The sequence below is a fragment of the Mus caroli genome, chromosome 6, assembly GCF_900094665.2.
Source record: "Mus caroli chromosome 6, CAROLI_EIJ_v1.1, whole genome shotgun sequence".
Classification (NCBI taxonomy): domain Eukaryota; kingdom Metazoa; phylum Chordata; class Mammalia; order Rodentia; family Muridae; genus Mus; species Mus caroli.
The window spans coordinates 78899135-78914579 of NC_034575.1; the positions used below are offsets into that span (position 1 = coordinate 78899135).

The window sequence follows — 15445 nt, forward strand, 5'->3', positions numbered from 1 at the left end:
CATCCCATAGCCTTCCATTCATCTCCCAGTGTTTGCATCAGCTTGCATTGACTAAGGGTTAAACCTTGCAAGAGGCCTTGACTGAGATTAGTTCTATGTCTCAGTGGACTTTCAGTTCAGAGATCCTTGGGGCAGTCACACTCACTCACTCACACACACACAGTACCTGTCCCATCTGGAGTTGACCTCACAAAGGTGGGCAGCATCTTCACAGCTGCTGTAGGGTGCGTAGTAGCTCCTAGCCCCTTCTCCATCTCCTTCCGGAACCGCCTAGAAATCTCCAGAAGGGTCTCATCTGAGAGACGCATGTGGTAGAGATACTGGTCAACCTGAAAGGGGGCAGGGGACAAGAATAGGTTCTATGTTATTAAATATAACCCAGCCTTTCAAAAAACTCTAGTCAGGCTTGTAACCCAAGCACTCAGGTGGCTGAGGCAGGAGGATTGCAAGTTCTAAGGCAGCCTGGGCAACACCGTAAGACCCTGTCTTTTTTGTGTTCTCTTGAGCCAGCAGTTGAATGTCCCTGTGCTGGAGCACTTACTACCACGTACAAGATTATCTGAACCCCAGCAGTTCAAGAAACAAGACAGCCCAACAAAACCTGCCAGGCCTGCCGCATTCCTAAATTCTAGGACTTTGGAGGCAAAGGCAGGATCAGTTCTAAGTCATCCCTCCAACAGGTAAGTCCGATGTAGGTTACATGAGGCTGATATACCAACAAACAAACAAACAAACAAACAGACATTTAAGTTAACTACTAGGGAATAGAGAACTGGAGGAAGACAGTGGGGAATAGGAGATTTTCAAAGTTAAATTAAAACGCCTATAAGCATCCTGTAACAGAGGCTCATGGCCTCCCTCTTCTCTTGTTGCCTAAACTGGCCTTCACCTGGCATGGCTAGTCCTCTCAGTGAGGTCACCCTCACCCCAGGGCCAGCAGCCATCACCTCCTCCCCACATTTTACACAATCCCCCGGTCTATTTTTAACTCTTCTATCAGTTTCCCAACCCCCACCCCAGACTCTTGGATTCCTGAGTTTAAAATCTGTTAGTTGTTTCCCACTCTGGTAGTTTGAATAAGAATGGTCCTCTTAGGGTCAAATATTGGAAAGCTTAGTCACCAGGGAGTGGAAGATTAGGGAAGTGCAGCCTTGTTGCAGCAGATGAGGTATTATAGGAGGAATTCTGTCACTGGAGGTGGGCTTTGAGGCTTCAAAAGTTCACACCAGGCCCAGTGCCTCCTCTCTCAGCCCCCCCCCTCCCTCTCCCTCTCTCCCTCTCCCTCTCTCTCCTCTCTCCCTCCTGCTCCAGTGCCATGCCTGTCTGATTCACACCATGATGATCATGGACTAAACCTCTGAAACTGTAAGCCAAGTCCCCAATTAAATGCTTTCTTTTATAAGAGTTGCCTTGGTCAAGGTCTCTTCATAGCACTAGAACAGTGACTAAGACAGCCATTAAACATCCTAAGCCTCACATAAGCTAGCCTCTGCCCACCTCCTAACCATAGGGCATGTCTCTGGTCTCTGTGACATTCTTTCTCTGGTATAAGTCCCAAGCTGTCCTCCCTAGCATTGAGAATCCTGAATCTATAGGTACATCCCCCCATCCTGCCAGCCCTGAAGACCCATTTCCAGAACCTGCCCTGGCCCTCCTGAAGATAACAGTTATGCCTCCCGGCTATTCCAAGGACTCCAGCTTTTCCTTACCCCATACCTAGTCCACAATTTGGAAATAATGTTACTGGCCTCCCAACTTAGTTACACTCTGATAAACCCACCCAACTGGCATTTAACCCTAACTTCCTGATCACCATAGCTAGGAAAAACTAGTCATATTTTATGACTTGGGGCTGCCTAGGAGCTGACTTCCCAGAAGGGAGAGAATATCAGAATCCCTCCAACACAGACACAAACAGTTGGCCTGGCAGGTCAAAGGGGCAGTTGATCCTTTCCTGGACTTGCCACAAATGTTCAATTAGAGCCCTTACTTTATTAATTCCAAGGAGATGAGAGATCCAGAAATCTCCCAGACACCTCCTCTCCACCATTTGCCAAGGAGGGAGATGAAATGCCAAAGAGGTAGAGGAAAGCCTGCACTGCCCTGTGATGAGTCCCTCTGCCGCTTCCAAAGTCTACAGAAGAGCTAATTCCCCAGCAACCTCTCTGCTTGCAGGGGAAGTAAGTGCTTTACCAACCAAGCTGTCCCCAGCGCCATCTTTGAGATTTTAATTGCTAATTGTTCTCTCTTAACTCCAAAAAAGAAGTTAAAAGGCTGCTCTTTATTGGAGGCCCATTACCCTTTGCTCAGTGGATCATACCCTTCAGTAGCAGATACAAATGATAAGGGCAATGTAGCCATTAACAGTAGGTAAACATTTTTAGCATAGCTTCACCTCAGGCCCCACCTGACTTGATGGCCATTGTCTTTGGTCTAGGGGTCCACAGACCTGGGTTAGAGATCCTAGGACCACAACTTCCCAAGCACGCCACAGGTGCCCATTGATTGCTTGGCAGGTGCCCTGCACTGGATAAATGGCAACCAAGAGAAATGGAAATGGGAAACTAGGTGCAGCCTCTAGAAGTGAATGCAGATTCCAGAATCCTTCCATTTGTCCCCCAGCGCGCAGCCACAGGGAAGAAATGCATATCTGCCTGGAGTCATGGAAGGTCTGCCCCCCCCACACACACACCTAGATTTTACTTTTACACACAGCAGTGAGACTCCAACCAGTCAAAACACATCCTTAGAAAGGGGCACCCTAGTAGGTTGACCAGTCATTAGACTGTGTCTCTTTTACCCCAAGAGTTCCCTAACCTCACACTGAGTGCGTTCAAGTCTGCCCCAGCCCGCTTTGTCCCTCAGTCCCACTCTAGGTTAGTTTAGAGTCCTGTCTTCAATCACAGCTAAATCCGTCTCTGATAACTTCTGCTTAGTCTCCATCCTGCCACTTGAGATAAGAGTTCCCAAACTTGGCTGCAATCCAGAATCATGTGAGATGCTCTCAGAAGCTTTTTTTTTTTTTTGGGGGGGGGGTGGGGAAGGGGCAGAGGCAGGGTTAATTTTTTTTTTAAACTTATATTAGTTTGGTGGGGTTTTTTTGTTTTGATTTTGTTTGGGGGAGAGAAAACAAAATGGGTAAGGAGGTGGGGAGGGTCTGGGAGTATTATTATTACTATTATTATTATTATTATTATTATTAATAAAGAAGTCATAAGTGCAGGTGGTGCCAGCCTGTGACCCCTGCACTTGGGAGGCATAGGCAGGAGGAACAGAAGTTCCAGGTCATCCTTGGCTACATTGCAAGTCTGAGGATGGCCCAGGCTCTAAACATTCGTTCCAGGCTGACCAAATGAACACCCTAGGGTTGAGGGTTCCAATATCCTCTCCCTTCTCGTGGATGGGTTCCTGCCGCATCAATAAGTGATCATGGCTCGACAGGTTTTTCTAGTGAGTGTTGCTTTAGGTTGCTTTCTTCTATTTTGCCAAGTCTTTTTGGCTCAAGCCTGTAATCCCAGCACCCAGGAAACTAAAGCAGGAAAACCTGCAGCAAGCTGGAAGCTAGCCCCAGCTGCAGAGTAAGTTCTAGGCCAGCCTAGGCTAGAGAGTAAGAACTTGCCTTTTCAAAAGAGGAGCAGGCAAGGGGAAGGGGGTTGGGGGGATAACTCCACCAGAAAAAGTGCTCTCCTTGTAAAGAGAGGACCTGAATTCCACCCCCAAGAACCCATATTTTAAACAGCCAGGGGATGTTAGCTAGGGAGAAGGCTCAGTGGCTAAGTACTGCTTATTGTCCCAGAGGACCAGGGTTCAATTCCTAGCATCCCCATGGTACTTCAGAACCTGGTAACTCCAGTCTCAGAGCATCCAACACCTTCCTCTGCGCTCCTGTGCACCAGACATGCACACGATGCAGTCATTCACAGACGAAACACCTATACACAGAAAAAGCCAAGCATGATACATACACTCGGAATCCCAGCACTGGAGGTGGATGGAGACAGACAGAAAGACAGACAGCCTAGCCTATTTGCAAACCAGTGAGATATTGTCTGTAAAAAAAAAATAAAATAAAATAAAAATGGATTACGAGTAACACTCAGTAATGCCCTGTGGCTTCCACATACATGTACACATGCATGTACACACGCAAGTGTGTAAGCATGTGCACACAGGAAAAGAGCCAGTTGTTGGGACAGCAGGCCAATGGTGAAATAAATAACTAGTGTCCATTGGACCCAGACTTGTGGTACTTGGAGAGACAAAGCTGGCACTTTCTGGGAAGAGGTTTAAGTAGTTGGCACCAGGATCCAGGCCAATTCTGGCTGCAAGGCACACAGATCCTATAACATTGAGACGTGTGACAGCATTTTCACTATAAAATGGGGGTGCAGAGACCCCCCGCAGCCAAGACAGAATGGAGGTGCCCAGCATAAAACTCCCCAACTCTCCCCTTTCCTCTTGAAGAAACCTCTGCCAAGCGGCGCGCTGAGAGGGCCAAAGGCAATCCTCAGCACTGCTTACCCAAACTTGAGGTTTAAAATAGCAGGGCTCGTTCCCCCAGCCGTCCTCTTCTCCTTCTGTGTTGATAGGTTGGGGGGAGGGGGGAGGGAAGGAGGAGGTGCTTCCCTTTAGGTCTCTATCTAAATAGGAGGCGGGAAAACAGAAGGCTTCCTTGCTGATGGGGGAGTCACAGACAGGCCTGAGCAAAGCTGGCTGGGGTCAGGGAAGAAAAGGTTGCCAGGTTACCCAAGGCAAGGGCGTGTTAGAGATAGCACTTCTAACTGATAGCTGTGCAGCAAGGCTAAAGAGATTAGAACTTCCTCCTCATTGGGCAATACAGGTCAGTTTCATTTCTCCCACGACAGGAGCCCGACATGACTCTTCCTCCAGAGTTAGAGGTGGAGCCAGGACAAACTCTAAAGACAAGAAACCCCATCCAAAAAGGGAAGCTGGTATCATCCAACCTTTAAATTACTCCACGTCCCTCCAGAGCCACACCAACAGAGGAGGAAGCCTGGAGCAGGCAGGGCGCTTCACATCTAGAATGCCAGCACCAAGGAGGCTGAGCCAGGAGAATTACAAGTTCAAGGCCAGTTTTGGCTACCGAGCGGGTCACCTTAAAACAAAACAGAAATCTTGGGAAGGAAGAAACACAAAGATCGCTGGAGCATTTTAAATTAGCCGCATTGTTAACAGATCTTCCTTCGGCCACTCAGTCCCTGGTGTCAGGACATTTGGCTGCCAGGGTCACCATATTTTTTGGTATGTGAGATGAAAACCTGATTCCTGAAGGGCTCTGTCCATTTTGCCTTGATTGTCAAGAAGCTCAGAGTTCTGCACTCAACTCCTGCTGATGCCTCCTTGGTCAAGAAATCCTTTGACCAAAGCTAACCTAAGCCACCAAATCCTCTGAGGGCACTCCTTCCTGGCAGACTTGAGGAGCTCAAACAGGAGAAGTGACTGCACCATCTCAGTACATCAGAGCAAAGCCAGGAAGGGAGCCAGAAACACAGCCGACGCCCCCCACTCCACTCCACTCTCCAGTCCTTGGCCATTTCCATTAATATCTAGAACATTTTCCTCCAGCGGTCCTAGAAGGACCACTTCAAGTTCAAGGCCTACCTGACTTCATATCATTTAGGCTCCTCCTGAAGAAAAAACTACATCAGCTATCTCCAGCCTCAGCTCCAGCCTGGCCTCCTACAGGATAGTTAGGATAGGCCCTGCCTTTTGTGAGTGGCTTGGTCTTGCTTGTTTGAGATCAACGACAAAGGGATATGAGGCAGTATCACACAGTATGAGAACATGCCACCAGCCACCACCTACACAGACACAAATGTGTATCACAAGATGATCAGTGAAAGAAGCAGGTTCAGGAGGGAACAACCCACCCTGGGAGTCCACTCGCCTGAATCCAAAAGCCAGGTCTGTGGTGTTGATACAAGTCATGCCGGTCCCAGGTTCAGTGGTGCCTGTCTGGAATCCTGGCACTTAGGAGTTAGAGGAGGAGGAGAATCAGAGTTTAAGGTCATCCTTACTTAGGCAAGCCTGGGCTATATATAGTGAGAAGCTTGCCTAAGAACAAAGACAGTGATAGCCCTTTCAGGGTGGGGGAGGGGAAGGGGTGCCAGACAATGGGGTGATTCTGGTGATACTGGACGGATGGAGGTGTTATCCAGACCGTATTTAGTTTCGTATGTGTATCATACTTCAGTTTAGAAAGTTAGGAAGACTGAGACGGGGGGGGGGGGGGGGGGGGGGCACAGGCCTACAATGGCAGCCAATCGCAGAGTCCTAGGTTCGATCCCCAGTACAGTACAAAAATAATCTAAAATACACCGTGCCTGTAAGATGGCTTTAGTGGATAAAGGGACTTGCTGGTGTGCCGAATGGCCAGGGTATGACCCCAGGAACCCATATAGTAAGGTGTCCTGACTTCCAAGTATGCACCATAGCATGCACACACACACACACACACACACACAAGAAAATGTAAAATATATACATGCTATGTACATTAATTTTACATATAATCGATACTGTTTTATATGGCACATATTTGTAATCCTAGCACTCAGGAAGCTCAGGCAGGAAGAGCTCAAGTTCAGGGCTAGCCTGGGCTACACAGAAAGACAGTATAAGACAATAGGAGAAACAGAAGGATTTGTCCCTAGCCTACATGCTATGCACAGTCAAAGCACCCAGGAGAATGGAGGGGTCAAGAGGACAGTTGAGAGAGGGTGCCCTACTTTAAACCTAAACACACACACACACACAGCCTTCCACTGACCATGTGGTGACAACACAGGCTTGCTGCATAGTTTCAAAGGAATCACACACACACACACACACACACACACCATTTGTGTTTGCATTATTCCTTTGGCAATGTTTTATCATCAGGCTTTGACAAGGAAACCACGGCTTGGAGAAGCTTCCCCAGACCACAAGCCTTGTCCCTGGCAAGGTCCACATCCTCAGGTGGTCGCTCCACTAGGCACCCCAACCTGGGGCAGGCACAGGCGTGTCCACCCTGGAAAAACTGGCAAATGGTATCCATGTCCTCATTAATTACAATGCTCTCAACTCCTCCCAGCAGGGCCAAGGCTGTGCACGCAGGGAACAGCAAATGTATGCCATGCTGTGGTTGAGGGAAGATCAAGTGTCTAATCGAGGAGGAAGGGGTGAGCCAGGGAAGACGTTGAAAGCGTTAGCTGCATCCCCAGCCTTCTAAACGCAGCTGATGGAAAATAACAGATCTGCTGAACAAACGCTTTCCTCAAACGGGGAAGAGGAGGTTCTTTGCTGGGGCAGCCCTGCCATCTTGGGGAGACTCCAGCTCTCACTGCTCATGAGACCGAAGCAGTACAGTGAATGTGGAAGAGTAGGGAGCATGCAGGCCACTCCTCCAAGATCCTATTGCCTCGTTGTGAGTCACAGGCCTTCCTGTTCAGCCAGTTCTTACTCTCAACCACGTGGAATGAGACAGACCAGGTGGCAACACTTGCCAGGAGCCAAGAGATGGGCATTGGGGATACCCAGCCTGAGCCCGCCAGTCCCTGGATTAGATATTTCATCCTGGAGGGAGGGAGTGTCGCAACAAACAACAGGTCCCAGGTGTATCTGACACTGGCTTGGTCCATTTACCCATGAACTGACTGAATAGTAGAAAACCAAGTGTGCCAGGGCTGGGCACAGAAGACACCAGGGTAAAGGAGACAGCAGACTCTGCCAACAAGAAGCTCAGTCCATAGCAAGAGGCAGATAAGCCAAGAAACGCTTACAAACCCAAGGTGACACACACCAGTAGTGTCTCTTCCAAGGACCACTTTTTGTTTGTTTGTTTACTTGTTTGCCTGGTTTTGAGATGGTAGCCCAGGCTACCCTCAAACCAAAGGCAATCCCCATGCACTGGTCACTCAAGTGCTAGTATTTCCAGTGGGTGGCACATTTAGCTTCTTTTTTTAAAAAACAAAACAAAACAGTGTATATTAAATCATCTTAAAAAATGTCAGGCCAGAGGTAGAGTTCAAGGTCTCAACCCTAGAAGAATTACAGCAACTAGGGAACACTGAGGCGTGGGAGATAGTATCTACCCTAGGAAAAGCACACCAAATGGCTATCCAATGCCACATGGTCAGCCCTGAAAACACACATACAGATAACAACACTATACAGACTGAGCACGTTGTATTTGTACATTTGGGAAAATATATGTATATATCTATATACACACATAGGCACATTTACACATACATATATTTGCATGCATATATAAATATATACAAGAAAATTCATGTATAGGAAAAAAAGCCAAGAATCTGAAAGAAAGGGGAGGTACAAAGGAGCTGGAGGGAGAAAAGCAAAGGGGAAAATGATATGTGTGTGTGTGTGTGTGTGTGATGCTCGGCTTCTATGAGTAGTTGCTACAATAAAGGTGAATGCGCAGACATCTCAGTTCCAAGCTGACCAAACATCTGTCCCTCATTCTCACTAGATACAGAAGATCATAAGCAGCAACTCAGCCTTTGCCACATTTGTGATGTAAGCAGCTCTCAGTACTCATGAGCTGGTATTCAAGAAGGCTTGGCTACGGTTACCAGCGTGGGACTATGACATTAGGAAAATGAAGAGCTAGCTACTCCAGACTGACCCCGCTCTTCAGGTCACTACTCACTATTTCCTGCCACCATTTCCTCCGTGTTCATCTACCTACACAATGCTTGGTCCTCTAGGTGACTTTACCCTCTCTAGACAGCCCCAGGCCAGGGACCACAATCTGCCATGCAGCTTGTGACTGGGAAACTGAGTTCCAGATTCAGGGATTTGGGAAAGTTTAGACGTGTCTCCTGGTACGCAGCAGCTGGTGTCTTCTCCATAAAAGGTCTTAGATGATATCATCCCGAAGGTCCCTTTCCAACTAACACCTGACTCATAACCCAATAAAACAGCCAACCATCTCCAGTTGTCTCCGGCTGTGCCGGGAGTTAAGTGCATGGTTCTGGAGTGAGGCTGCCTGCCTGGGTTTAAGCTCTGCCTTGGCCTTGGGCAAGGTACTGACCTGGTGTCTTCACCTGAATGACATAACAGTATCTCCTCTGCAGTAAAGCTAGAGGGTGGCCTGAGATACTTCAGTGCACTGTGTCTGACATGCCAACGTCTACTAAGTACAAATGACGTTTATCTATAAGATCTTCATTGGAGAGCAAGCACAGGTGGCTCACACATAAAATATCCCAGATCTCCATAGGGAGGCTGAGGCAAAGGGATTGCGTGCCTGAATCACATAGTGAGTTCCACGCCAGCCTGGGCTACAGTGTAAGACCCTGTCCCAACCCTCGAGCTCCCAATAAAGAGCTTTATAGGGAAAAGGAACAGGTGAGTCTCGATGGCTTTGTATAAAGCCCTGAGCCAGGAAAAACTCAGGGAGTGAGTAGGAGGCAGCCTCTCAGCTGGGAAAGGAAATTACCCTCAGGTGCCCTCACTGAACCCCCATTAGAGTAGTCAGGTGTTTTATCTGCCTTTATCCCTTCCTTTATCGGGCAATAAAGATGCTAAAAGGAAAAGTTGGGTAGAAGGGCTTTTAAGAACATGGACTGCCCCCCAACCAAACCTCCACAGACAGACAGGGATGCTGGGCAAGAGACCATGAGGGAAAAGGTGGGCGGGTGGGTCCCTTACTCCAAGGACTTCTGGGATAGGCGCCAAGATAAAGTTTCAAGAAAGGAATGTCCAGAGATCTGGAGACAGAAGCACTAAGCAATTATGGCCACCCATAAAATGAGATTCTCTGCTCCTCAGGCCAAAACTCTCGAATCCTAACCAAAGAAGACGAAACCTATTCAAGGCATACAAGGGCTAGGAAGGATGGGGTGGGTCACACCCAGCACTATAATGTCAGAAAACTGATTGTCATGAGTTTGGGATTAACCCGGGCTACATAGTGAGTTTCAGCTTAGCCTGGACTGCAGTATGAGACCATGACGACCACGGGCGCACACACGCAGTGGGGCTGGAGATGAAGTTAGGTGAGCCCGAAGGTCCTTGCCTAGGACCCTGAAATTTAGCCCTTGGCACCTCAAAAAGTAATAATGAAATGTAAGGGGAGACTAACTACAACATTATGAGTAAGTTGGGGCTCCCCAAGGTCAGTAAGAAGAAAAAGCACTCAATAGCCCACGGTCTGAATATGAGGGGCAAAATACCCTACTGTAGTTCTAGGAGACCCCATCCTACTGAACCAAAAGAATGAGGGCATGACAGCCACAGCTTTCATGGTCTGGTGAGCCCACCTCTAAGGTTTTCCCCAGTGGGAAGCCAGCACCGGGGGCAAAGCCAGCTCCCAGAGGTGCACACTTCCCACCTGCCCTGGGCATCCTCTGCCCTTTTGCTCCTCGGAAAGGGAGTTACTGGAAGTCAGCTACTTCAACGGCAGGTACAGGGTTCCCTAAAAGAGAAGATGCTTCAACCTGGGGTGCCCCAGCTGACAGTAAAGTCAAGACCTTTGAGTATGAGTGTCACTTCCCCCAGAAAGAACACAAGTGAAAGAATGTTTCCTAATTGGCCCAAACTGCCAAGGCTTACTACTCTGGACTCCATCTTGCAACCTCTCCCAAGAACCACTGCCTCTGTCCCTGGAAAGGTAGCACCAGCCCCCCTCCCCCACCCCCCACCCCCCGGGCCCCAGCTCAAATGTCTACCTTGTGTAGAAAGCTGACAGAAAACTCCCAGGAGGAGAGCACCAATCTTCCCCAGTGGCTCCCTGAAACAAAGGCACCTCCCATAGCTTTCTAGTTGGTTCCCCCACCCCCACCCCCGTGAGTCTGGTAGAACCTTCTGCTGAAAACTGCGGTCGCACAACCTCAAAAGAGGGGGGTAGAAGAGAAAAAAAGGAAAAAAAGAACGAAGAGGGTGTGGTTGTGCACATCTTTAACCCTAGCACCCAAGAGGCAGAAATATGTGGATCTCTGAGTTCCAGACCAACCCAGTCTACATAGCAGTTTTAGGCAAGCCAGGTAATAAAAAGAGGAAGCGGAGCTGGGAAAGCTGGGGCCGCAGCTCAGTTGGTAAAGTCCTTGCCTATCATACACAAAGCCATGAGTTTGATTCCAACACCACATAAAGCAGGTTCCATGTGAGCTGAGGCAGGAGGATCAGACCAAGATTTCAAGGTCATCCTCTGTGTATAGAGTTGGAGGCCAGCCTGAGCTATATGTCTCAAACAGGGAAAAGGTAAACAGAATTATTTACTGTAAATATTATTGTAGACTGCAATAGCCCCTCACTCACAAAATTTTTCTAGCACAAAATGTCTGAAGCTCCAAGGTTGGGAAAAGTGTGTGACGCCACCTCTAACCCAGTCCTTGGGATGTGCAGAGCCAGTAAAATAGGGATGAGGGATGAGGAGGTGTGCAGATGGAGCGGTACACAGAGAAAAGCCAGACTAGACTCCATGTTCAGGGCCTGAGAAGTGAAAGTTTCAAATTGCAAGAAAGTTGCAAGAAAAATGAAGCTGGAATGAGGGGGTAGCTGGAATCAGGAGTGTAGAAGAAGGCTCCCAGAATACTCCAGTCTGGCTCCGAGACTAGAACTTGGGAAACTCTTTGGGTGTCTGCAAGGAGTCCACAGACCAACTGACAGGGTCGTAGCTGTCAGAAGAATGATGATAAAAACGAATTCAGGGCTCTGGTGGCACCGATGCCATTGCTCAAGCCAAGCTGGAAACCAGCTACATGCCTACACCACTGGGTGAAAGGGTTCCCAGCACCATGAGTGAACACTGCACAGCCCTAAAGTTCCCCAGAGTCAGGCAAGCGTGTGAGCTCAAGAACAATTTGTTCTTACCAAGGCATCCGGGTGTTCTTACAAAAATAACCTTAAGTGATCTTGGGCAACTTAATCGTGACCTCAGTTCCATGTCAATACAATAAAGAACACTCGAAACAAACGTGCTTATCTTGGGAAGTTATTTGAATATTCATGAGCTAACCTTGTCTGGAACCTGGAACAGGGCTCTGTTTGCAGTCAGAGCAGGTGCTCTCCATTAAATTACACAATAGCAATGAGCAAAAGCGAGTAGACACTGCACTTGCCCACTAGGATGCCAAGTGAAGCTAGTTGTAGCTGGTTACTATCTACGACTTCCAAGTGCTAAGACAAGAATAAGATAATCTTAGAGGAGTTCCAGAAAAGTCCCAATCAGAAACCAGGCATGGTGGCCATGCCTTTCCTGCAGAGGCAGAGGAAAGTGCATCTCTGAGTTCAAAGCTACCCTGGTCTACAGGTGAGTGTCCAGCCTGCCAGGGATAATGAGAGGTGGAGGGTGGTAGGCAGATCTCTGTGATCTGGTCTACACTGTCTGGTCTACAAACAGGCGGACTCTGTAGAGGGACCTTGTCTCAAACCAAAAACAAAATATACCAAGCGTTTCTAAACCAGAGTTTCATCTTCTAACTCTTCCTCAGCTCAGAGACACTCCCAATATACTCTGCACCTCGTCTCAAACTTCGGGGGGATCAAACAGCTTTGCACACCTAAGCCAGATCAGGGAGTCTAAACTGGGAATCTAAATCCCTCGTGTGACACCTGGTTTTTTAAGTTACAGGCCTGATTCAATTCTGCCCCTATTGGTAGCTTAGAGGAAGTACATCCAAGTGTCCTGGGGTTGGGAGTGCAAAGAAAAACGTAAAGGAACAAAAGGCTCACATTGTGGTGCCCAGTCAGTCACCATAAAATGGGATGGGCACAGTCACCTGCATCTTGTAGGAACAGGCCTCCCAAGAGGCTCTGGGTCCTATGGCGAATGAACCACAAGACAGAAGTTAGAACTCACTTTCAGATACTCTGATTAATTCCCTTTCCACTCCCGGGAACTGACGATTCTACCGCATGTCCCTAGGGGTGTCTGTCTGTCGCGCATCCACAGTCCCATCACCGGAGAGAAAGTTCATAAAAAGAATTCAGATGTCCAAGAGGAAAATTCACTCTCCCTAGGACTAAAGAGTCTTCCTCCACTTTGTGTTTTAGGAATTGTCAAGAGATGGCTGAATCAATAGATAAGCCCAATGGAGCCTGCAAAATCGTGCCAGCCTAAAGGCAAATGTCTAAACAAACCGAATTAAAACGAAGGGCTACGTCCCAAGATATTCGAGAAAACCAACCGAGAAACTCAAATCAGGTGCCTCTCTCAAATCTGAGGTTCATCTGCCAGGGCCCTGGATACATCAAAAGCAACCGACCAACCTCTCCCACGCAGTCAGGACCATGAGAAGGGGGAGGGGGCTGGAACGTGGTCAAGGCACTTTCCCTAAAATCTGTTCCTGTGAGACACTGTAATTTCAAATGTGTAACTGAGCTCTAACACAAACCTCTGGACAGCACCCACCCTCGGCCCCCGCCCCATACTAGACCATTCCCTCTCCTAAATCCTGGACTAGGGCAGGAACCAATCCCGTAATCCTGGGTATTTTAGAAACTCAATTCTCCTGGGAGTTAGAGCGCTCTAGGCCTGGCTCCGGTCCACCCCCACCTCTCTAGCCCGAAGCGGAGAGCGAGGCACCAAGCAGGGCTGGAGGCGCTTTCTTATGTAAATGGCGCGCCGAGAGAACTGGAGTTTGCCGGGAAGGCAGAGTGAGGTGGGCTCAGGAAGGTCAGAGCGACTAAAGGTTCATTTTCAGAGACCAAGAAAACAAAACAAAAACAAATAAAAAGAAAAGAAAGAACTCTGGGGGTCGTGGGGTGGGAAGATGAGTCCATTCCGTGTAACTTTTAGTTCCAAATCAGAACATACTATCCAAAACCCGCCCCCAACTCGGAGGCCAGACACGGGGACGAGGCGGGGCGGTCCCCAGGAAGGTCTGCTGTGAGGGGGCGCCCCTTTCGAGCCTCAGTTCCGGGCAGTTCAGTTCCGGGGAGGGGGCGCGGCAGGCTAGTCTTTCTGCGCCCTTTCCCGCTCCTTCCTGGGTGGCTCTCTCTCCCCCACCCCACCCCCGATCCACCTCCAAGGAGCGCCACGAGGAACCGAAGGCCTCTCCAACGCATCCTTAATTTCAGGAGGGCCGGGCCCCAGCTGCTACACGCTTCCACCCCGCCTCCTCCCCTACGCAGGATTCTTCCCCACGTGCTCCTGCCGGAACTCGGGCTGCAAAAGGGGGCTCCTCCCACGTGGGCGCAGCAGTCTCAGACTACGTGCAGGGCGGCCGTCTCTTCAAGAAATTAGGGGCTCTAGGGGTGGGGAGGGTGTGCGCAGGTCCCGGGTAGGTGGGACTATCGATGGTGAGCGGTCAGGCCACGAGGGTGCCTAGCAGACGTGGCTACTCGCGCTCAGGTCTTTCCCAGCTACCCAGACTGGTTCCACGTCTCCAGCCCCGAAGGAGGAGGAAGCAGGTCCTCTGCGTGCTCCAGATTCCGGGAGAGCACGCAACTTGGTCCGAAGCGAGCCAGAAGCTCCGGCCCGTGCCAACTTACCTTCTGCACTTGGTTTTGGTTGAGCTCCGTGAATAAGCAGGCGATCATATGCGAGGCGATCATCCTGCTGCGGCTAGTCGGGGCCAAATAGAGAAACCGAGGCTCGAGCGCTACCGATGGAGCAGGCAGCGCAGTCCGACCGCTTTGAAACCAGGCCCGGGTGTCCGGCTGGGATCGAAGACTCCAGGAGCCACACAAAGAAGCTAAGCACGATGGCTCACCAGCTGAGGGCCTCGAGTTCCCAGAAACAGGGTTTTTTTCTTTTTTTCAATTCTTTAATCACAACTACTAGAAGGCACCTAAGTCTCACTCCTGCCGACCGGTCTAGCTGCTTAGCGTCCCGTCGCTAACTTCACTCACTGGGTCACTAAGGCTCAACTTCGGAAAAAATGACAGTTCTGTTCCAATCCGGCGATCGCACCTATCAGAGTCACTAGCGTGATGCTCCTGCCCTCGGATCTCTAAAGCAGAACAACTCCGCGTAGCCTGTGGTGTCCTGAGACTCCAGCACTGGAGTTAGTGCAACAATGTGGCTTATTGAGGGGCTGCCGGCTCTTTGGGCCGCCCCGGACAGTGACGTGGATGTGCTCATTGGCTGCGGGAAGAGGGTGTGTGCGCTCTCCGGCTGTCCGCCCGCGGTCCACAGCCAATCAGCTCCTAGAGCCCGCGGGCGCGGCTGCTCCAGCACCCAAGCAGGCGGCGGGAGAGACGCGCCCGAGGCTAGGGGCGGAGCTGGGCGCCAGAGTTGGGACGTGTGTTCCGTGGCTAGAGCTCAGGACTCCAGGGCGCATGAGCCACCGCCGCGTCAGGCTCAGCTTCGGGTGGGGGGCGCGTGATCGCGGACCCAAGAGATGTTGGGCGACTGGAAAGACAAGTGATCGTAGCAGCACACGCCATAATCTGGTATCTGGGGATCATGTGAGGGGCTGCCACTGCCCTGTCACAAGTCTGAAGCACCGTGATTCTCATCTTAATTGTA

General features: G+C 49.7%; 1 protein-coding gene across 1 annotated transcript in view; it reads right to left on the reverse strand.

The window, feature by feature from the left end:
• Hk2 (hexokinase 2) overlaps window positions 1–14995 on the reverse strand; it is a 49178-nt gene extending 34183 nt beyond the window's left edge. Inside the window, exons 1-2 of the mRNA XM_021164876.1 lie at window positions 14467–14995; window positions 167–329 (exon numbers count right to left, since the gene is read on the reverse strand). Of these exons, the coding sequence (XP_021020535.1) occupies window positions 167–329; window positions 14467–14529 (226 nt within the window). The 5' untranslated portion in view covers window positions 14530–14995. The remainder of the gene's footprint in view (window positions 1–166; window positions 330–14466) is intronic.
• Between the last annotated feature and the right edge of the window lie 450 nt (window positions 14996–15445).